Raw genomic sequence first — 22,800 nt, forward strand, 5'->3', positions numbered from 1 at the left:
GGAGATCAAAGAACTAAGTCTTAATTTAGGTCTTCCCAGACTTGCTTTAAAAAAAAAAATAAAAAAAAATCTTTAAGTACAAGAAGTCAGATGCAGAAAATGCAGAAAAATTAGCATTTCACTTTGTGAGAAATCTGATTTTTTTTTAATTTGCAATTTAATAGATAGGTAAGTTATAAACACAAATGCGTCACAAATGAGTTAACTTCTTAAATGGGAACATAGTGCCAATAGGGGAAATATCCAAGCTGTTACAGATTTTGATGCCACCAAGAAAATATACAAGAGACTCACCAGCCACAAAGATGTTCATGTTGAGCTTCAATTTCTAATCAGGAAACAGAATTCAGACTTAGTTGGAATTAACAACCTGGATAACTGTGACTTGCCAGGTTTGCTGTGTTAACAAACCCAGCAACTGCTGCTGACCCAGTGTTTTGCAAACAGGCTGTGTGTGAGAGGATCTCACAGTTTTTGGCAGGACCAGCCAGCTTTGTTGTGCTTCTCTAGGAACAGAGACCGTCCCAGTGTTTGAAAGAAGCCATGGGCACACTTTTAGCAACCAACGTATGAGGAAAATAGTGTTTCATCTTGTGTTGATGTATCAGCAGACAAGAATTTCAGTCAGCCAGCTGGGTTAAGGAAATCCATTTACCTGCAGGTTTGCACTTCATTTAGCTAGAATCCCTAAGAGATGGAAGTGGACACTACATAGCCTTGCATGAATTCATGCAGTTCTGGACTTCGATCTGATACAGAAGAAGCATAAACTCACTTTTCTGTGACAGTTAAATGGAACTTAGTTTCAGTTAGGATCCTCTGTTTGCAGTTATATGGAAAGTGCCAGCACTGAGGGCTGTGGCAGAGACAACATACACAGAACAAGCACCCCCAATTTAGACTTCATCCCCTATACAATCCTCACTGGCATCCTTAGTGGAAAACTGTTAAAAACACCACTGAAATATTTTTCTGATGAATTATGGAGTCTACTTCTTTTCAACAGTAACAGGAGTTATATTTTACTTTTCCTAATTCATGTGCTAGTATCCAGGGCCAAATGTACCATTAATGGACTATTACAAAGGAATAACAGCATCTCAGCCTGATGGAACAAATATAACTTTGTGTCTCATATTTTGAGTTTTCAGGTGTAAATCATATGATATGCAAATCAAGGTTCCGTATTTAATACGAGAGTGTGTATTTTTAGCTCCCCATCCCTTTAGTGGTTACATGTACAGAATTGCATTAATTTTTTTTATTTACCTTTTAAAATTTAAATTTCTAGCTCACACCTTGCAACTTCTTGATTGCAATGCCTGTGAGGATTCACAACTACAAGGTCTTGTTCAAAGAGTGCTATAACATCTATGGAAGAAAGAGAAAGAGTGACATATTTTGGAAGGATACGCACAAATATGCTGGCATACAGACAACGTTATTTAAAATGCTTCTTTGTATATTTTTGGGGCATTGTCTGCTTCTTTTCATTATGAGTTTGATGTATTTTGTATGTGCATGAAGTGGTCAAATTATAAATATAATTAAGAACCATACTTGGCTGAAATAATCTGAATTATTTCTCATCTTTTATTTTCACCAGACAATATGATTATGTGTGGATTACTAGTCACACATTGTTATTTACAAATACCCTTCACCGTGCATTTTATGAGCAGAGATCTCAGATCGGGACAGAGGGATGTTAGTATATGGTTGACAAGTGGTCAACTGTGGTACAGGGTAATGAGTACATTTAGTCTGTTAATGTCAGGTAGATTTGCCAAAGCTATCATTAGAGCAGCATCTGCTACATGAATGTATTTTGAGAGTAGAACATGGTCACTTAAACCCAGAAGATTCTAATTGATGGAAATTCACTGAGAAACAACAATTTGTATAAAGATTTGAACTCTGCCTTGCCTGATTAGGGACAAGCCAGATCACTTGGACTGAACGCTTATTTGGCTTTCCTCTTGCTCTTTTTCTGTCAATGAGATTATTGTCACCTCGTATGATCTACTGTACTCTCAGATTATGTTGGGACATCAAGCCAGGTGAGTGCTAGCCTGCTGTTAAATTCCTGTCCTTTATATCTCAAAATAGACTTTTAGTATCTACATAAGTTCTGCGTAGCATAAACCAGATCTCTTTATGTAGGCAAGAGAGAAAAATAATTGCCCTACATCTGAGTGTCTAAATAGCAGAGTTAACGGTCATATTTGAAGAAGTGCTTGAATTAAAATAACTGACATAGTTACAGAGTTTCTCTTGTTCTTTTATTTTCTTGTAATCTGGGAGGGAAAAACAATTTTATTTTCCCCTAAAAAAAGCAGTCAGTTAGTCTCCCCTTTTTAAAAAGCCCATTAGTCTCCTTAGTTTACCTTGGAGCAGTAAAGCAGTGAAGCTGGAGTTATTTATGCAGCTTTATGTCTCTGGGTCCAGAAGGCACAAATGCCTCTGAAAGCTGCACTGTCCAGATAAGAGGCTCTGAAAGTGAGCTTTTCTACATCTGTAACCTAGCAGGATGTCTGCAGTTCCTATCAGCCCTGGAATCCTGTTCAGTTAACCAAATTACTGCTTTAAAGGAGAATTCGTGTCCAGTTAACATGGGCATTTATCGCAAATGAAGACATGATTGACAAGTCTTGCTTCTTTTTTTTTTGAGGATATAAGTTATCTGACTAGCACTATAAACAGGAAAATGGAAGAGCTAGCAATACCAAGTAAAGGTGCTAGTCGTTATGAGTTAATCAACATTTTACAGTGACACACACATTTCTATACAAATTTACCACACATCAACCAAACCCATCAGCACAATCTCATTTCACAAAACAAGTTTGCACCTTTGAGATATGACTCTTGGGTAATGTTGAACCAGAAAATATGTTGTTAAGCCTTTGCACACATGTGCTCGTAATTTGCTGAAACAAGAGGTGCAGGACTGAGCATAGTTGAACACAGCTGGAGCATAGGAGCCATAGCTGCCCAGTTCCTAGATTTCCTGAGATTCTTATCTATACCTAGAAAGAGAAGAAGATGAGGAGCCTGGATCCACGAATGATTTGATAAGTCACAGATTCTGTTTCGGAGCATCTGTGGGCTAAAAAACCATTGTTAATAACTTGTTTCAGCAGACTTTCCAATTGCAAGATGCAGAAAGCTCAGTTGGAACAAAACATTACTTGTGGTGCCAGTAAATTCAACTGCAGAACTCCATGCCTTTGAGAGGGCTTTTGTACATCTTTGAAAAGCTATGTTTGAAGAAGTACAGTCTAGATTTACATTTAATGAGGGTGCACTTGTATATAAATTATGAACTCTCAGAATATCTCTAGTTTGTTTGAAATTTAGCATATCCAACAAAATCACACATAGAGTCTAAGATGATTTTTTCTCACTCTGAAGAATCACAGTCACCAAGTGTCCTCAACATGGATTTCAAGCACGTCTGTGAAGACACGTAATAATGTCAATAATCATCATCGCCATTGTGATCATTGTAAGCCACAACAGCTGTAACTGTCTTCTTGCCAAAAATAAGAGAGGAAATTTGCAGACCAATGAGAAGGATTAATGCACCATAAGCATTTTGTGCATTTTAATTTGCTAGATATATTAAAGGTACTATTAACAATGAAAATTTGAAGAATGCACTGTGAACGTAGTCAAAATCAAGGTACTGGATGTATTCCACCTGTAGTTTTAGCTCAGGCATACACATTGTTACAATTTACTACATTTTCTTCTGATTAAATATGTTACTTATTACATTTTTATTTTGCAATCATAAAAAAGTAATGATATTTGATTATGCTGTTTATGTTCAAAATGTGTTTCACAACAGCCACAAGAGGGATGAAAATGTATTTTAGCATCCCTTACTCTGTTGTTTACAGGAGCTGAAAAGGCCTGTGGCCAGACAAAGCTCCCTCGCAACGCAACGCAACACAACACAACGCAATGCAACGCAACACCGTGTTGTGCTGCAGCCATGTACAGCAGTGCCAAGTGAGTGGGCAAGTTAAATCAACACTGTGTGATTCCACACAGAGACCCCAGCTTGTGCTCCAGAAGCAGCTTGCAAGGGCATGTTTGTACTTTTTTTTTTCGGGCAGCTTCAGTTTATAATAGTATAGGCTAACACATTTCTGCTATGGAGTGAAAGAGGATCAGAGTAGAAAATCAGAGGTCAGTAAGTCTACCAAAGAATATAAAACCTCTTTACAGTAATGTTCATTCATGGCCTTATCAGTCTGAGTCCAGGGTACAGATCATATTAGTATTTAAAGCACAAGAGTCTATGTTTGTTCAAGACTCTTTGATTTTTTTCTTTTCTGTTTGGTTTTCTTTTTGTTTGTTTGTGGGTTTGTTTTATTTTGGTTTTGGGTGGTTTTTGTTTGGTTGGTTTGGTTTTTGTATTTTTGTGGAGTATGAAGGATGTTGGATTTTGTTTCTTTGGGGTTTTTTGGTGTTGTGGGTATTTGTTTCTTTGTTTTATGGGGTTATTTATTATTTTTTTTTATAATTGTTGGAGAAAAATATAAATTTTTAGATTGCAATGTATTAGATCCTTTTAAGATACGTTCATTAGAATTAGATGATTCATCAGATTAACTTCACATGAAGCTTTAAGTTCATCATGAAGACCATTTCAAGCTAACTTTTATCTCAAAGTAAATACTCCAAAACATCAGAGCTATCAATATTGCTGAAAATATGGTAACTACTTCTGAGAAGTTTTGTCTTAGAGAGCTAGCAAATAAAGCCAGTGGGGGGGACACACTGACAGCATTCAACAAGAAAATATAAACTGGGAGATGGTTTTGGACAGAGGGATTTTTTGTTTGTTTGTTTTATACAGCAGAAATCTTTAAGTGATGCACTCTAATTTATTCAGAAGTCATGTTTTATCAGAGATTTTTTTAAACAAGAAATCATTATTATTTTCATCTGCTTGGACACTAGGGGAATTAGGTACTCACTTTTACACCATATTTCTGTGAAAAAAGTCATACTGTGAAGTATATTTTCCAAAGAATACCTGCTTTTCTGTCTTCCTAACTTTTAAACATCTTGAAAAAGAGCAGAGATTTTTTTTAACATCTAAAAACTATAATTTTTTTGTGTGTGTGCACTGACCTTTTAAGAGTGTGCACATGGTAAAAATTCATTTAACCTCCAGAATATAAAATATTCTTTTGAAAATATTTATGTTCCAGCCTAGAATATTACCATCTCTGTTCTATGCCCTGGCTTTTTGGCAGTTTTCTACACTTTAATGGCATTGTTTTGTGGATTTCATTAAATATTACACAGGGCACAGAGAACTGTAGATAAATATTCATCTGTGAGTTATTTATATTGGTTTGGTGTTAATGTCTATAATGATTTGAGAACCACTTACCCACAAAGGCTTTTAGAAAACACTTGGAGTTGTGATTTGTTATCATAGCTCCTTTGACTGGTGGATTGTAAATGGTGAAGAAATACTCCATTGCATAGAAAATATGATCCAGAAAGACTTTTTTTTTAGCTTAAAAAAAATCCCATCTATCCTTTTCAGATCACTTAAAATGCACAAATTAGGAAACCGCAGAGTAGAACAGTTGCAAAGTGGCCTTTCTGGGGCTTCCTCAGTGCTTCCTGACCAGTTAATATGGTCACCTGATGTGTCGTTGGTGGTAAATATATGGTCAGTATGAGACAAAGTCCTCACCACCACCTTCTGTAGCTGTCAGTGGGACTGAAGATGCCATGATAATTGTCACTAGTACAGCTTGTGCCAGGGACCATGCCCCAACAGAGATGACTCTCACCACTGGCTGTTTTCAGTGTGTTAAAATGCAGTCCTGATCTGATCCAGAGGATTAGACAACATACGGATTGCGAAGTCTTCTGGAGACATTGGAAAAGCTACATGAAAAGAGCAAAGGATTAGAGGATACAGTGGTGGGAGAGGGTTGGGTGTAGGATGACTGGTGGGGAAGCTGGTAGAATATGTGGGCAACAATTTCTCTTTCATAATGACTTCTTGCAATTCATTGTGTTTGATATTGTACAATGCAGGAGAAGGAGGCAGGAAAAAGAAATATTTGTCAGTAGCTTCTGTAGTTTGAACTTTCCCTCTTGGAAAGCTGGTTTCACAAAATTAAAATCAAGCAAATGGCACAATTTGGTCAGCAGATGCCACATGGTCCACAGAGTTTTCAATTGCAAAGCAGGCTGCACAGAGGGCCATCATCACTCCAATTACAGAAAGCCCTCAAAAAAATCTATTAGCCCAGTGGGAGCTGAATAAGCATGCAGGCTACAGTTTCAAAAGCTGCAGAGGAATCATTTTTAGCCCCCGTTATATTCAGGCTATAGAGTAAGTGGGTTTTATTTCCTCTCACTAGAGTTAAGGCGATAAAAGACTTTTAAAGGTGGGAGAGCTGGAAGGCAGACTGTGATCTCCTTCTGGTCTCACATTCAGTCTACCTTCTACATAAGTTTTTTAAGCAACATTAGTAAGTGTATCAAATGAAGCAAGTAGTCTATTTTTATAACCATAAACAAAAGCCATGCTATGGGAAATCTCTTCTTACCTGAAACTGAACCTTCTTTTCATCAGCACTGTTCTCCCCACACAAGGTCTACACAGGCAAATATACCGAGGTCTGATTAATCAAATGGAGTCAAGGCAGTGATTTATGCAGCACAAGTGATGTCTCTTCAGAGCATACAAGACTGTTATCTTAAATAAATAAAACTAACCTGCTGTATTTGCCAGCAGTAGATATTTTGTAACAGACTTAAAGAAGTTGCTTCTCACTTTGCTTTCTTTGGAAACAAACTTTTTTGTTTTGTTCAGCAAGAGCTGATTATTTCCTAACATGGCAAGTTTGAGGACACAGAATAAGAGGCATTTGCACCAATTGTAGTCCCATAGAAGAGGTTTACATCTCATCTGGTTCACTTCTCATACTGTTTTTCGTGGTGTACCACACAAGTGATACAGGAATGGAAACAAACATATTGTGTTTCCATGTGCTTTGTGTGGCAGATATGAGACTTTACAGTAAGATGCACAATATAGTGATCATCAAATACAAGGCAAAAGAAGAAACAGTTCCAAAAATGTATTTCAGGCAATTGACCCAGGTCCTATTCCACAATATTGTGCAAAGTAGCAACTAATTTCCAGCCTCTTCTTTAACGACAGAAGCAGATAGCTACCACGTAGATCTCCATGCTAAGCAATCTCTCCATATTTTGGTTTATGCTAATCCAAGGACCAGATTTCCATTCAAAAAAGTTCAAAAGTCTGATAGAGATTGAACATCTTCACCACTACAATGAAAACTTTGCTTTCCATTGTAGCAAGAATTCTTTGGGACTTTATACCACAAAAAAAGTAACATAATTTAATCTAGGCTCTCTTTCCCATAAAAGATTGGACTGGATGATCTTTCCAGGCCTCCTGCAATCTGGGTTGTTCTGTGATTTTGTGATTCTGTGAACTCCCCAGTTCAATTGATTGCACTCCATTTTTATGTGTTGAACACAAAGTGGAGCTACTTATGTCTTTCTATAGATTCATATTTGGCTTTGTGTGCCAGTCAATTGTAAAATCTTCCTATTACTCATTCCTCAGAGATGTCATGCCTCAACAGAGACATTTATCTTTAAGAGAAAGTACTAGGTGAAAAAGGCATGTTCTTTTGTGCCTGTTCATATCAATATTAAAAACTGAATGAAGTTTCCCTGCTGTACGTTTTGTGTGTGTGTGTGTGTGTATAACTTGTTCATCCCATTTCTAACCTCACTACAGAACTGCGTACTGTGGAAAAAACGTGCATACAAATTTACTTGTTGACTGAGTAAGTTTCTAACCATCAAAATGATGGAGTTAGAAGGAAATATTTCATAGAAGTTAGTAAAAGCAGTAACAACTGCTGAGATATCCACACAATCCAGCTAGGCCTTATCCATGTAGCACTTTCCCACCTGTCTATGGGATTTTGTTGGAGAGCTGCTCCTCACTTGTTAGTTCCACTGCTATCTGTTTTGAGTTCAGAAGGTGCCCAGAATAGAAAAAACACTCACCTCCTGGAGGCCAGAGTCATAATGATGGAAAAACAATACTGCTGTTAGCCCTGGCATACGTACATACTACAGGACTTGAAAGCAATCCCTATAACTACTCCAGTTATCAGAGCTTCCTGTGCATTGAACACCTGTTGGCTCTGCCCAACATTAACATGAAAAAGGTAGAATTACATCATTAAAGAAGAAAATTTCTCTGAGTTCAGAATGCCTGCTGTTTAACATGTAATGCAATTAAATCAAGTTCACCGAACAGGTAAACTAGAAACATAATGGTCAGATTAGCTGATGCCCATGTGTTTTGTTGAAGGTTTATCAGTTTTTGTGAGAGGGCTCAGAAAGAAAGATCTTCCCACACAACTCTGATCCAGGTTTAGTCCCATCCCACATTATTTCATTTTGTTTTCCCACTGAGAATGGATTTATTTCAGTTTTCCATCGTTATATTATGTGAAATGAAATTTAATAGCTTTACGGACTTCACAAAGTCCATAATTACCTGGGTAATCTGGTAGTCTTCTATGATGGAGTGACTGTGTTGGTGGTTGAGGGAAGAGCAACTGATGTAATCTGTCTTGACTTCTGCAAGGTTTTTGCAAGAACCCACACAACATCCTTATAAATAAATTGGAGAGATATGGGTTTAATGGATGGACTATTTCAGGACAAGGAGCTGCCTGGATGGCTGCATCCAGATTTGCAGTTAGTCGCTCAGTGTCCAAATGGAGATCTGTAACAAGTGGTCTGACCCAGGAGACTGGTACTTTTCAATATTTTTATTAAGGACAGACAGTGTGATTGAGTGCACCCTCACCATGTGGGTGACAGTGAAATGAGTGGTGCACTTAAGGACAGGATGCCATCCAGAGGGACCTTGATAGGCTTCAGGACTGGACCCTTGTGAACTTCATGAAGATCCACAAGGTCAAGTGCAAGGTCCTGCACCTGAGTCAGAACAATCATCGATATCATTACAGACTGGGAGATGAATCAACATTGGAGTCCTCTGCAGAAGGACTTGGGGAGATTGGTGGATGAAAAACTGGATGTGAGCAGTCAAGGTGTGCTTCCAGTACAAAAGGCCAGTTGTATCCTGGACTGCACCAAAAGAAGTGTGGCCAGCAGGCTGGGGGAGGCGATTCTCCCCCTCTACTCCATTGCTGTGAAAACACACCTGGAGTACTGTGTCTAGCCCTGGTGCCCTCAGCACAGGAAAGACAAGAACCTGTTGGAGTGGGTCCAGAGGAGGCCACCAAGATGATCAGAGGGCTGGAACCTCTGAAGAAGGGCTGAGACAGTTGGGGTTGTTCAGCCTGGAGAAGAGAAGGCTCTAGGGAGACCTGATTGTGTCCTTTCTGTTTATAAAGAGGGCTTGTAAGAAAGAAGGAGAAAGACTTTTTACTAGGGTCTGTAGTGAAATGACAAGGGATAATGATTTTAAACTGAAGGACTGTAGCTTGGGTATAAGGAAAAAATTCTATCTTTTGGTGAGACATTGGAACAAGATGCCCAGAGAAGCTGTGCCTGCCCCATCACTGGAAATTTTCAAGGTCAGTTTGGACCAGATTTTGAGTAACCTGATCTAGTGAAAGATGCCCCTGTCTGTGTCAGGGGGTTGGAACTAGATAATCTTTAAAGGTGCTTTCCCACCCAAACCATTCCATTATTCTATAGTTTATAGTCTTCATGTGTAAGTCGCATATATGGGTTGTGCTCATAAAAAAAGATGATGTGAATCTGCTTCAGGTAGTATGAGCTGAAGATTTTAGAATAAGAGTTTGCCTATCCAGTTCTAATGAAGGTACAGTCAAAAGTTGTAATTATACATATGAAATCCCAGGAAACTGCAGAATTAACTGATTATTACTACATATAGTACAGTAACCTTGCCTGTAGACAACTTCTGCTATTTCTATTAGTGCTTTGACATTTTCATACTCCTGCCATTTCTGTTTATATCGTCCATATCGTCTATAATTTTGGTTTTCAGAGTGCAAGCCTGCATTTTGTTCCCAGAAAATGAGAATTTTACACTAGAATCTTTCATCACTATTATGCCTGTATTCTCAAATCTCTTATTATCTCCTTAAGGCTTTTCTTGTATCAGGACTCTTTTGAGTTCCCCTTATTTCTCCAGTGGAGATTTTTTTTTTATTATTATTTTTTTTTTTAATTTAAAAATATCATTTAGATGCAAACACCATGCTAGGGCCTTCACATGAATAAGCTACAGACTTTCTTTGTAGCAGAGAGTGACTCTTCTTCAGACCAGGGATTTAGCTCAAGGAAGTTGAAACCAATCTGTTAGCACACTTGGCATGGACAGTATTCTGAAAAGAGAAATAGTAACAGTTGATTAGATTTACACGTCAATGTATCTATACAGATACAAACACAAACTGCGAACTAGTTTTGGAAAAACACATTATAAATTCTGAAAGCTAGCTCATAGACCTAAGTCATCTTCTTCATTAAGAGACACCACGTTAGTAAGATGCATGCGTATATCATTTGGTATTTAACTAGATTTCAGGGTAAAAGAGGAAAAAAAGCCTTTTAAATATCTATGGAACTATAAAGAAAAGGAATGTGGAAAAACACATTCAGAGAGAATTTGTTTACTGCACAATTTCTCTGGAGCACAGCTTAATTCCTTTGGATATACTTGAGATAACCAGTGAAGATGCAATTATGTTGCTCAGCAAAAAGCACCGTATGTCCTACTTCCTAAAAAGAACTAAGAATGTCACTTTTGTTACCTGACATTGCAAACCAGAACAGCTGTAACATCTAACACACTCGCACCAGGTACACACATCAGAAAGAGTGGGCAAATGATCAGCATCATGAATCATTTATTATGTATGAAGCATACTATTGTAATTAAGAGCTGAATTTTATCCCCATTTCATTTCATGCATTAAATGTGGGGTTCCATAACCACGTTCTTAGCTTGACTAATTTTTGCCTTCCAACTACACTAGCTCTGGCCCCTCATTGCTACCCTTATGTGTCCCTCTCAGATGTATGTGAATAAGGGTTGGTTTGGTTTGTAAGAAGGCCCAGAGTAGGGACTTCAACAACTGATACAACTGTGCAAGAGGCACAGGAGGAAAAAGGACAGTAGGAACTGGAATAAAAGAGGATGGACAGCTGATACATAAGCTGGATTTGCTGTTGTAAAAAGCACCCATGACCATTTTTCATACTTATTTGTATCAGAAACATTTTATTTAATAAAAAATTCTAGAATTCTTTGAGAGCTATTTGTTTTCCAGAATGATTTCAATTATTTCCATATGTTGCCCTCTGTTTATGAGTTAGGTACATATCTGAGGTTTTACAGTCACATAAACATATGCAATGTACATTAAAAATGCACCTCTTAGCAAGCAGTGGTGTGCGATATATGTATGGTTTGCATAAATGTAAGCACTTCATAAAAACTAAAATATTTGGAACCCATTAATTCTGGTCCTGATACAGACAACCAGAACCTATGTGGTGTTTCCTCCAGTACAAACTAAGACTAATAAATTATAACTAACAGTTGGTTGAAGCGGCCAGGATGCTGTCACTGCAGCATGAACTGGGCACCTGAAGTACCCTCATTAAGAGATGTAAAACCTCCAACATCTTGTAATGTACATCTAAAACTGAAAAATCAGAAAGCCTTCTGACATATGGCCCCTTTACACTCTATTTGTATAGCTAATATGTAACAAATCTGAATAAGAATCAGATTGCAAAGCTATCTAATAACTTTTTGTCTTAGAGATACTTAAAGACTTAAAGATGTTGAATGAAAAGTTGTATTTGTATCTGTCAGCAATAGCTAAAATTTATGGGCAATTAAACATGAAGGAATGTGTTTTCAGCTTGGACTGGAAGTAGAGGAAGACACAGGACTGAAATGTTCAGAACTAGAACTTTATGCAAACATATTTAAAATGTAATATGCTACAAATCTATGTTCAGTGGACAGGGAACAGCTCTACCCTTATGATGTCTGCTGAAAATCCACAAAATAGGACACTCTGTCAGTTTCCACATCCTCTTACCAAAGTTCTAATGATCTTATTCTTACATAGCCTGCTCCAGAATCTTTCACCTCTATCAACTGGCCTGCAGCCATCTCACTTGTCCACTGAAGTAATTTATTGTCTTACACTTATTTACAATCTGTTGCTGGGGCGGTACTTGCATCTGACAAACTCCAGGAACCATTGGAATCCATAGTTTTGAATAATATATATTTATAGTAAATAATATATATTTATAAGTCATAAATATATATTTAAACTTGATAGAAAGAAAATAATCATCATTAGTCTATCATTATTGTCCAGTTATTTAGGAACTCGTGAAAGGGACAGAGGTCTATTTTTTAAAAATAGACTCAAGTAAGCCATTTCTGTCACATATATCACATAATGTTCATGGATTAAAATTGCTGGTTGAATTAGAAAGAATGTAATAGCAGAGTCATGCATGGGCCAAATTATAACATTATAAAAGAGGATTATGCTCTGAAAGTGATGAAAAGCTTTACAAAAATTAAGAAGAAAACGATAGTGTAAATCTTCACTTAACTCTCCATAATCAAAGTGAATATGTGGAATGCGGTGTATAAACTACATTTTAAAACGCCTTTGGTAACTATTTCTTCGAGTAGTTAGTGCAGACACAAGAGAACAACTGACTTTCACATCAATAGCATGCTGGTTCAAGACAGAAGACTGAAGTGGTAATAATGTATTCAGCAATTTCATATTTGAGGAATGGGAGCCATATGGCATAGAAATCTGACATCCTTGTGGAGGACACACCTTCATTAAAAGACAATCCATATATATAGGATGAAGAATGGTAGAACAAAATAAAAAGAGTTCTTGGCAGGATAAAATACTTCCATGCAAAGACTGTTTAAAATTGTCTTATTAGATGCTTAAATTTAAAAATATACTACTAAACAGAAAGAAAGAAACAAAATGTATGAGGAATACACACACACACACACACACACACACACACACATAACTATCACAGCTAAATGGTAAAGAAAATAAGTATTAGCAATAAAAGTCATCCTTCCAGAAAATGACGCTTTCTAAAACAAAAGCACAGAAGGGGATAAAATCTCGAGTTAAATATAAAACTGCAAGGAGATAAACTAGAACAGAAAAAAAAAAAAAAAAAAGAGAAACTTGCTAGAGGCATGAAAACTAATAATGAAAATTTTCAAATACATCAGAAGAAGGAAACCTGCTAGAGAATTTGCATGGCTGATAGATGATAACCATAAAAGAAGCATTCAAGGACAATAAGGAAAAAAGCTAAATCAAATTTATGTGCTGTTTGCTAAACAGGGGTTAGAGAGTTTCCTAAACAAGGTTCATACACAGTCTTCATAGTATGAGCTGAAGAACTGTCCCTAATAGAAGTGTCAGTATAAGAGAGTTTGAAAGAAATGGGTACAAGGAAGAGTAACAATTTTCCAGGACTGGATGTCATTTACCCAATAATCCTGAAGAGACACGAATGTGAAAACTGATGAACTGCCACCTGTGGTGTGCAATTTACTCCCTGAATCAGCATCTGTATCTTAGGAAAGCAAAATGGTAATTCAGTGTTTATGAAATCAGGCTTATTTTAAGAAGGGCTGTAGCATTCTGTATAGGCTATTAGGAAAGAACTTTTATGTAGTGAAGAGCATACAAGATGTGCCAAATATTATCTCTCGGTTGAAAAGAAAAAAAAAAAGGAATCTGAGTTTTCACGACTGTCACTGGTTAAATTCAACAGTGTGCTAGATGGAATGCCAGACTAAAAATAGTCTTGGGAACTAGTAATGGACATGCAAGCTCAAAGCACCTGTCCGTTAATGATAGAAGATACTAGCTCCCTCGCAACAGGTATTGCTTGGTAAATAAAGGAAGTACAAAAAAAATCCCTTTCTTTCCCATCTTCCATAAGTTCAAAATTTTATAATCCTTTGAAATACAAAATTTTATCCCTCTCTAAACTGTAAAGTTACCAGATGACAATAATTCATGTACTGGGCAAAGGAGAATTTTTTTACCTTTCAGTACTGTACTCCAAGCAATTGGATGCTGAAAAGATGAATTAAGCAAAACAAAGTCTACAGTCTTCATTTTTTACCTAAATGGAGGGATTTAAAACTAAACAATAACCTTAATATGAAAGAATCTGGTCTTGAGTTATCAACACTGGTAGTAGCCAGAACCATGAAATAAGAAGGGGAGGGAATTACATTCATCCTATAATCATCACCTTAACAAGTTTTCAGCAGCAAAGCGAAGAACAGTTGCCATAAAATGATGCCATAAGACTTTTCCTTATTCTGCTTGGCCTAAGGAATATCACAGAGCTCAACAGAAAATAAATACATAGCATGGACAATATAAGTAAGTGACCATTTAAAGATTTTTCAATGAAAATGTTCTATATACAAAAACTTATATTTGCATATGCATGAATGTCTAAATAACTATATAAATATATTTTTATATATATTTGTAGAGAGGAGTCCTAATAAATCTCCACAATATATCTGAAGAAAGCTAATAATTTTTATAGATAACTCCAGAATATATATTATTCTTTTCAGCCATTAAATGAGAAGCAAACTAATGAACAGAACTGTCAGTAGTTTAAATTAATCTGAATGCAAAAAACATATATTAGGTTATATCTTTTCTGCTGAAGATAGTTCTTTTATATGAAAGTCACAGTTATGAAAAATGGCAATGAAAAAAAAAATCAATGAAAAAATCCCCCAAAACCTGTGCATTAGGTTATTCTATTGTCTATAGTCTGTTCCAAAATTTTCAAAAGTATCTTGAAAGCTACTGCTACAAAGAGGGAAGCTTCACCATGATCAATGTCCTGAAAGTCTTGTTTTGTTGTTTGTTTTTTTTTTTTCCTTAAACTGTTGTCAAACACCAAAAAGTAGAGACAATCCAGAAGCTTACTAACTAACTAGTGAAAACACTACAGTGTTGCTGCTTTTGCTCAGAAATAAGAGAGAAGGTAGGATATTTATTCTAAGCTCTGGTTGTATGCAGTGACCCATAGTGTGCTACTGCAGATACACGGCTACTTGGAGTCACTATTAATGAGTGGAAATGTTAAGATTCATTTGTAAGGATTTGATTAGATATGAAGATCATCGTTGTCCTAAATTAACGAAAAACCCTTCCTCTCTATGTGGAAGTCCCTGCTTTGTGGATGAGAAATAGTGTCATACGCATTCTGCAGATCATCTGTCTTCCTTCTGATCATCTCTCAGAGCCCATGGATCATGGAAAGATGCTGCCTTTACCATGCTGCTTCCTCCTCTGCCTCTTTAAATTTACCATTTATAAGGACCAGTATCTGAACTTCAGGCCTAGGAAGTGGCTCAATTTCAAGTACTGAAATGCAAGTACTCTTGTGGGAAGACAAAAGACTTTCAGAGAGGAAAAAAAAAAAAAAGAGCTGAGAGACAGCATAGTCTGCCTGAGGCAAAGAAGTGCATGTTTTTGGTGTAAAATTCTTTTTTCAGGGCTCATGTCCTAGCAAATCTTCAGGTCCAAGAATCAACATCAATTCCTTTTCAAACCACCAGTCAAAACTTAAATATTCATGGCTATCTCTCTCTGCAATTAGAAAGGAATCCATCTTCGTCCAAGTTCCTGAAAATGCCAAGCTCCTTGTCAGTTAGACAGACTCTATTCCCTCCATACAAACTGCAGGGAGGCACATTAAATCCTTGAATTGGAAATCACTGCACCACTGATCATAGTAATAAACTTATTTCTCAGTTCACTTACTTCTGTGCCTGGCTGAGCTTAACTGGGCTGGAGGATTTGTGCCAAACAAGACTTAGAAGCTTCTCCATCCAGGTCAAAGTAAAAAACAAAACAAAACAAACAAACACAAAACCACACAAACACACACACACACACACACAAAAAGACAAGTTAAGGACCTGTGCTGACACTCCTCAATATACTAATGAACAGTTTTGTCACTTCTGCTGGTCATTTCCCCATGTGAGTAATGGAGAAAAAGAGTAGCCTGCCATCCCAAGTAGGTAGTAAAACAGGAGACATTTTTCTCTGCTTTACAGATGCTTTATCTGACCCTTACACAAGGTCTACTGGCTGACTTGATAGCTCCCCACTATGGAGACATTTTCTTATAATCATAAAAATGGGATAGGTGGTGACTTCTTGACCAATGTAACAATGCATCTAGGTTCAGGGCCAGGTCTTAGGTTGTACTCTTCACTTCTCCATTTCCCACTTGCTGTTTAAGCTGTATAACCTGTTCAATCAGTGTCTGGCTTTATTTGCTCAGGGTTAGGTCCCTCTGCACATGATTTACTGAGCCTCATCATCTCACCAAGAGCTGTGATGGGGCCCTTGTAGGATTTAGATCTCTTTGGCAAGACTGGGACTCAGCTACCACAATGCAGTGCATGACATGCAATCCTGATACTCTGAGCATCCATGGTTCCTACTTAGGACCTGTACTTAATTTTGTTTGAAAGGCATTGCATAGGGCAGATGTGTATTCCTATCACAGAGATATAGGATGCTGTCATGGTAACTATGCAAGTGCGTGAACTAAAATGTGTGTAGTCTGATACTTTCTGGTATAGTCTGTTCCTTACATACCTATATGCAAACTAACTGAATTGGAAAAAAAAAAAAAAAAAAAAAAGGCCTGTACTTTGGCTCTTTCATGCTTTGAGAAATATGGTGAAATGAATCACTTCATTTATTATGCACTCAGAGCCCAGAACATCAAAGAAATGAAAAATTCTCCTGCTGGAAGTATGTTCAAATTGTACACAATTTAAAGCATCAGAAATAACTGGTATAAACATAATGCAAAATATTGAATAACTTCATATTGTTCATTTGGTGCCCTGAATGAGACCAGAATCCTATTGGGAGAGCTATGATTTCCTTTTGTTATAGATTGTAAAGAATGTATAGACGTTAAAGGATCAAATTAAAGCAGCAAAGATGATTAATTATTATGTTTCCTAACTTTGTAATAATCTATTTGTCAGACTTTGCTACTTTTTTAATTAACTTTTTTTATTTGTTTATGTACAAATATCTAATACAATTGTCTGTCTTTGCTAGACATGCCTTTCAGAATAGATTTTAAACCATTGATTGGTTCAGATTGATGCACTCAATTTTTTTCGCCATGAGCTGTATTTGATTTCTTGTAATAATAAGAACAACAGTAATAATAACAATAACAACAACAGAATATGAATGTTAAAACATAAGCTGTGAAAATAATTCAAAGTATCTGTAGAGAATCTAGATGAACCTAAAACTATAGGCAACTATCTGACAGTCAGTGATTTAGTTCCCACAGTTTTCTTCTATAGTCAGTGTAGAGTACAAGTCCTCTCTTTGATCTTGGGAAATAATTTCTCATCCTCAGAATGAAATTCATGATAGGATACATAGTTATAAGAAAATCAATTGTAAGAGTGCTAACTTTTACATTAAAAAGTAGCACAAACGAATACGTAAAATACATGATTACTCCTTAATGAGAAAAAGTTCATATATGCATTAATGTACACTCATGCTATACTGCTTGTCCTAACCTTCCTTCTGTTGTATTAGGTTTGGAAAGAGATTCAGCTTTTACCTGCTAAGCTGATGTTGATTCTAGAAAAGCTTCAAAGTATTAAACTGGTAACTTCATTTTATCACCTTATAGAAAGACTTCTGATATGTCATTAACACTTTCAAGGTACAGAGGCAAAGTCAAAGTAATTTTCTTTTACTTTAAAAAAAAAAAAAAGCTTAAGGAAATGTTTAAAAAATATATATAGTGGCTTTTAGCTGTTCTTGATAATTTTGAGACATTTTCCAAAAGGTGTCACTTTATCTCAAACATACTTCATGACCTCCAAACATTAGTTATTAAGTTGTCATGGGGCAGGAAGATAGAAAGTAAAGAGGATTTAAACCACCTCTTTTTATCCAGTTAATTGCCACCTTGGACAGATAGTATAGCACAGTGAGTCCTCAGTCCTAGCTTCAGGTCTTTTTTTTTTCTACATGGGTGGTTCAGTGTGTAATTTTATAAGATTTTCCTGTGGGTTTTTTTAATTAGTATTTTTGAACAGCATGTGGAAGGGGCCCTACTGTCAGGGAGCAGCGAGGGATGGCAACTTGCTTTGCTGGCAGTGCAGTGGTCTTACCAATCCAGGTCAGTCCCACCACCCCTGAATGAGATGAGCAGTGCAGGTTGGAGATGACAGCTGGGCTCATCCCAAAGTCCACATGATCAGACAAGTCCATAGCAATGAGACAAGTCCAAGGCCTGGCTGGAAGTCAAGCTTGTGGACCAGGGTCAAGCTCAGCAAGTCCAGAGCACGTTTGCAGTGTAGCTCAGGCAATCACCAGGCAAGGGCCTGAACTTAAATGCAGCTCTCAAGCAAAGGGCAAAAGGATCATTTCTTAAACAAGTCAGCAAGGTTACACAGCTACACCCTATCAGAGCTGACCTCCAACACCAGAAACCAAATTTCTGGAGAGGGAGAGTGTGCAGAGATGCTCCCTGCAGTCAGGTCCCTGACACAGGCTTTTCTATACAGGTCACTGGTTTTAATGTGACAGTGTGTCACAATCTGTTATGCCTGGCACAGCCACGTGCCACATTAAGAGCCCTGCCAAGAAGCTGTGCATGCCATGAGAGCACAGAACAGCCCTGCAGCTGGGAAGGGTGAAAACCTGATTTTTGTCCCCTGGCTGTAACCGTTTTTCTCACTACAGCTGTGTTCGGATGGTGAGTCATCCTCGCTGCTAAAGGTGTAAGAAGCACACACAGGAAAATAAGGAACAGACATTACACAGCTGAACTGCCAAAAACTTCAGTGAGTCTCTGTGATTTTAGTGAAACAAGAATCACAAGTATCATATTTAATGCATGAAGTGGAATTAACTTTGAATTCCTTCTAAGCAAAAGCCTTAAACATGTGACTTACTAAAGAATCATGCTCTACAGTGAGGATGTAAAAAAAGTTCCTGTGTCTGTATAATGTGTGGAGTTGGTAGGGCTGTGAGGTATTGATAAGAGGAAAATCCAGAAGCGGTCTGTATTGGCAATGAGTCCTTTGAGCTGTTGGTTCTGTACCTGCTGCAGTTGACAGTGGGTAGCAGTGTCCTGACTGCACAACCTTCAGAGACTCACTGGAAGTGAACAGATTTAGGCTGCTAAACCATTTTGGTAGATCTGAGATAGTAAGAGATAAGAAAATGAATCTTTTTGAAAATAAAAGAAAACAAACACAAAACATCACATCATTCCTGAAGGTTAGTGTCTATATGCATGTGTCTTTTCTGGTTCTGTGGCATCTGAAAAGTTTGAGGGGAGTATTTCTTTGAAAGAATGATTTTGTGCTGCTGATATCATGACACAGATGGTGACTAAACCAAAATAGATGTCCAGAATGTATAGCATGGTCTGATACTGCTGGAATATTTGTGGACATCTGTTTACACCACCATATAGGCCCACTGTAAAGTTAAATCTGATAGAAAGAAGTACTCTTCTGTCTAAGTTTCAAAAAGTCAAAACAATTTAACAATACTGTCTCTTTTCAAAAGAGTCCTTGGTTCTCAATCCAGTGTTCTTGAAAATCAATGGGTGCAGTTTTCTGTGACAGGAAACCACTTCTGCTATTGGAACATTCATGGTTACTGCATTGTATTTTAAGCTGTAGTACCTACCTATTGCAGGGAGTTTTGAAAGTCAAAAGAATTATGATCTTTCCTGCTTTATCAACAACCACAAAAAAATTAAGTTGCTAAAAAGTAACTTGAAAGCTGTGATGCAATGTTTGTCACAGGTGATAACCTTATGGGAAGGTCTTGATAATGCATATTGATTTGGCTGAAAACTTCTGTCCTTCCATGTTTGTTTTCTACCTTGAAAGTCTGATAAACTTTTAAAAAATAACCTTCTTCATGGACTCATACGGCTCACACCAGCTTATTAAATATTTTTTAAATGTTTTAATTACACCATGACAATATTTTGGTGTCTGAGTTGTTGGGACAATGAGATGTCTGTATTTGTGAATTAGTGTATTTTTGGTTCTAGAAAAGGGGGACATTTTTAATTGATGGCATGTTCCAGCCTACTCTGTTGCTACATGCATCTGCGAACATATAGTTGTTTGGGATTTATTCCAATATTGAGAAAATACCAAGATACTGTGGTATTCCTGTAGTCTGCTGGTGGTTGTACTCCTTGCAGTCCCAGGTTATGGGACAGGGGAGTAAGACAAAGAGGAGAGATTTGGTTTATTCAGACCTGCATTATCTGTGCTTCCAGTTTCTGGAGTTGCACCTGGAGAGGTCAAGTATAATTTGAACAGAATCAGAACTGGATGTATTTTTGGAGCTGGTCTGGTCTGAAATACACATTGGACAGAAATTACCATTCCTTTTAAGAGGTTAGAGGATTTTATTGGTTTTCAGCTAACTATGCACTACTAGGCATCTATTTCTGTCTATCACTGCGAACACGGTCCTTTGTAGCAGCAGCATGCTCTAGTTTCAAGAGGCAATGCCAGAGCATTTTAATACTGCAAACACAAGTGTAGGGGGAGAGAGTTATAAGCCATTTCTTCTGTTCTCTATTACACTGCATCATCATGTCGTCAGAGTTTTTGATTTCTTTCTTTTGCAGGTTTTGTGAACTACTTAGGTTATTTTACTCCTCTGTTTTAATACAGATTTCTTCCATTCTGTTTTCTGTGCTAGTCAATTAAGCATTAATTCTGCGTGAAGAATTATTAACAATTGTAAATATAACAAAAATAACTAGAATTCTGTCACACTACTAATGTGAAAAATAAAAACATTATAGTTTTAATATGTCTTCAGAAAACAAGACATCAGGGAATCCTGAGCAAAGAAGTGGTGGTGGTAAAAAAAATTAGAGTCCTTCCAGAAAATTTACCAAAAGCACAGCAATACCACAAACACACTTTTCTGCACTGGAAAAAAGCACAAAAAAAAAAAAAAGAAAAAGAAAATTTCAAAATTTAAATCCTATGTCAGTCTTTAGAATGTTACAGTATATTTTATTTGGTTACATTGTCTATAGGTCCAATAAGACACCAGACTTGTATGGTTCTCCGTTAAGGTATGAGTCAGCATGGCCTAAGCTATAGTCCCCTCCTCTGAAAGACCCCTCAGATGTGCCAGGTAACTTCTTCGTCCGTACCTTTCCACACCTGACCTCTGCTCAGGCTTCAAAGCTAGAAACCTTTGCCTGAAATTACAAACCACAGGCTATAGCTGCAAAAACAAGTTATTAGATATACCTATTGGGTAACTAAAATGATAGCAAGACCCTTCATAGGTATGCCTCTGTGGCTGTTTTAGTGACTGTAAGAGACAAAATATTTATTGATATTAACTGTCACTTTTCTGGTAGCCAAGCAAAGGAAATCTTAATTACTGAAGCAGTTGCCCCTTATCAGCTGAAATGCTGTGACTGACTCAGTGCTTGCTCCTGATTCTTTCTGGTTGTGGGGCAAAACAGATTAGTTTGTGCAGCTGTCAGAAAGTCTAAACACAACCTGCTTCATAAGTGTAAGAGCTAAAACCACGCACAAAAGGCCAGAAAGGCAGCATAACTGTGAAGAGATAAGTTGCTAAGCTGCTCTAAGTCACACTTAGCCACATAACCATAGCCTAAGAGTAAATGATTGGTATGTCACCTCTTCACAACACTGTTGCTGCCTTTCAAGAGCAGCATGAAGCGTAATGCATAATTTCTTATTGCTCATTCTGCTCATTGGATTACCATGGGAAATTTCAGGCTATTTTTGGCCTCCTTCTATCCATCACATAGTCAAGACAACGGGAAGACGATGTGCTTTTCTGTTCTTGTTCCCATTGTTATAATGCAAATGAATTAATATTGTGCCATTCTCTGTTCTCATCATGATCCTTCTTAGAGAAACAGTATAACAGGAAAATATACCAGTCAGTAAAACCTTCTGTGGCAACTCAGCATTGTGATAAAATCTGCTGCAACACAAGAAGTAACACGTATGTGACCATTTTGGCGAAAAAGAAGATAGGAAGGAAAGAGAACAAATTAACCCTTTCTGGAAACTGAAGCTCATTGCCCTCTGGAAGCTTCTATGCTTCTCTTAGTCATAAGACATGTGACAGTACAGGGCATAATCTGTATTGATCCCCAGGGGATATTTTTCCCCTTTGTAGCAAAACAACCCATTAGGTAAACAGAGCTTCGTTGCCCATAGCAACAGAAAATTGCATTCTAGCAAGATAACAATGTATTTTAGTTTTGCTTGTTTTTTTCAAAGTTAGGAAAAAAAAAAATATCAGCAGGAAAACAGAACTACAATTACAATTATGTCTAGTTTAATAAAGACTGGACAGCTACAAGGAGAAAGAACAAGATTCATCAACAGAATGGTGAAAAATAGAGTATAATTTTGTAGTATTTACCTGCTGCTCACTTTATTTACAGCAGTGGTAGCCTGGCATTCAGGTATTCCCACCACTGCCAGACAGCTTGCCACAACGAATCTGACATTGTTCGTATTATGTTTTCAGACATCGTCTGACTTAACTTACGTGAAAGTATATTCCAAAATATATTTTGTAGGCTTTT

General features: G+C 37.2%; 1 protein-coding gene across 1 annotated transcript in view; it reads left to right on the plus strand.

The window, feature by feature from the left end:
- Positions 1 to 22,800, plus strand: part of SEMA3E (semaphorin 3E) — a gene marked incomplete at its 3' end in the record, with an annotated part of 162,731 nt that overhangs the window by 67,795 nt on the left and 72,136 nt on the right. Inside the window, exons 16-17 of the mRNA XM_082074888.1 lie at positions 165 to 168; positions 3,906 to 4,017. Of these exons, the coding sequence (XP_081931014.1) occupies positions 165 to 168; positions 3,906 to 4,017 (116 nt within the window). The remainder of the gene's footprint in view (positions 1 to 164; positions 169 to 3,905; positions 4,018 to 22,800) is intronic.

This window comes from Streptopelia decaocto (assembly GCF_964273445.1).
Source record: "Streptopelia decaocto genome assembly, chromosome: 1".
Taxonomy (NCBI): domain Eukaryota; kingdom Metazoa; phylum Chordata; class Aves; order Columbiformes; family Columbidae; genus Streptopelia; species Streptopelia decaocto.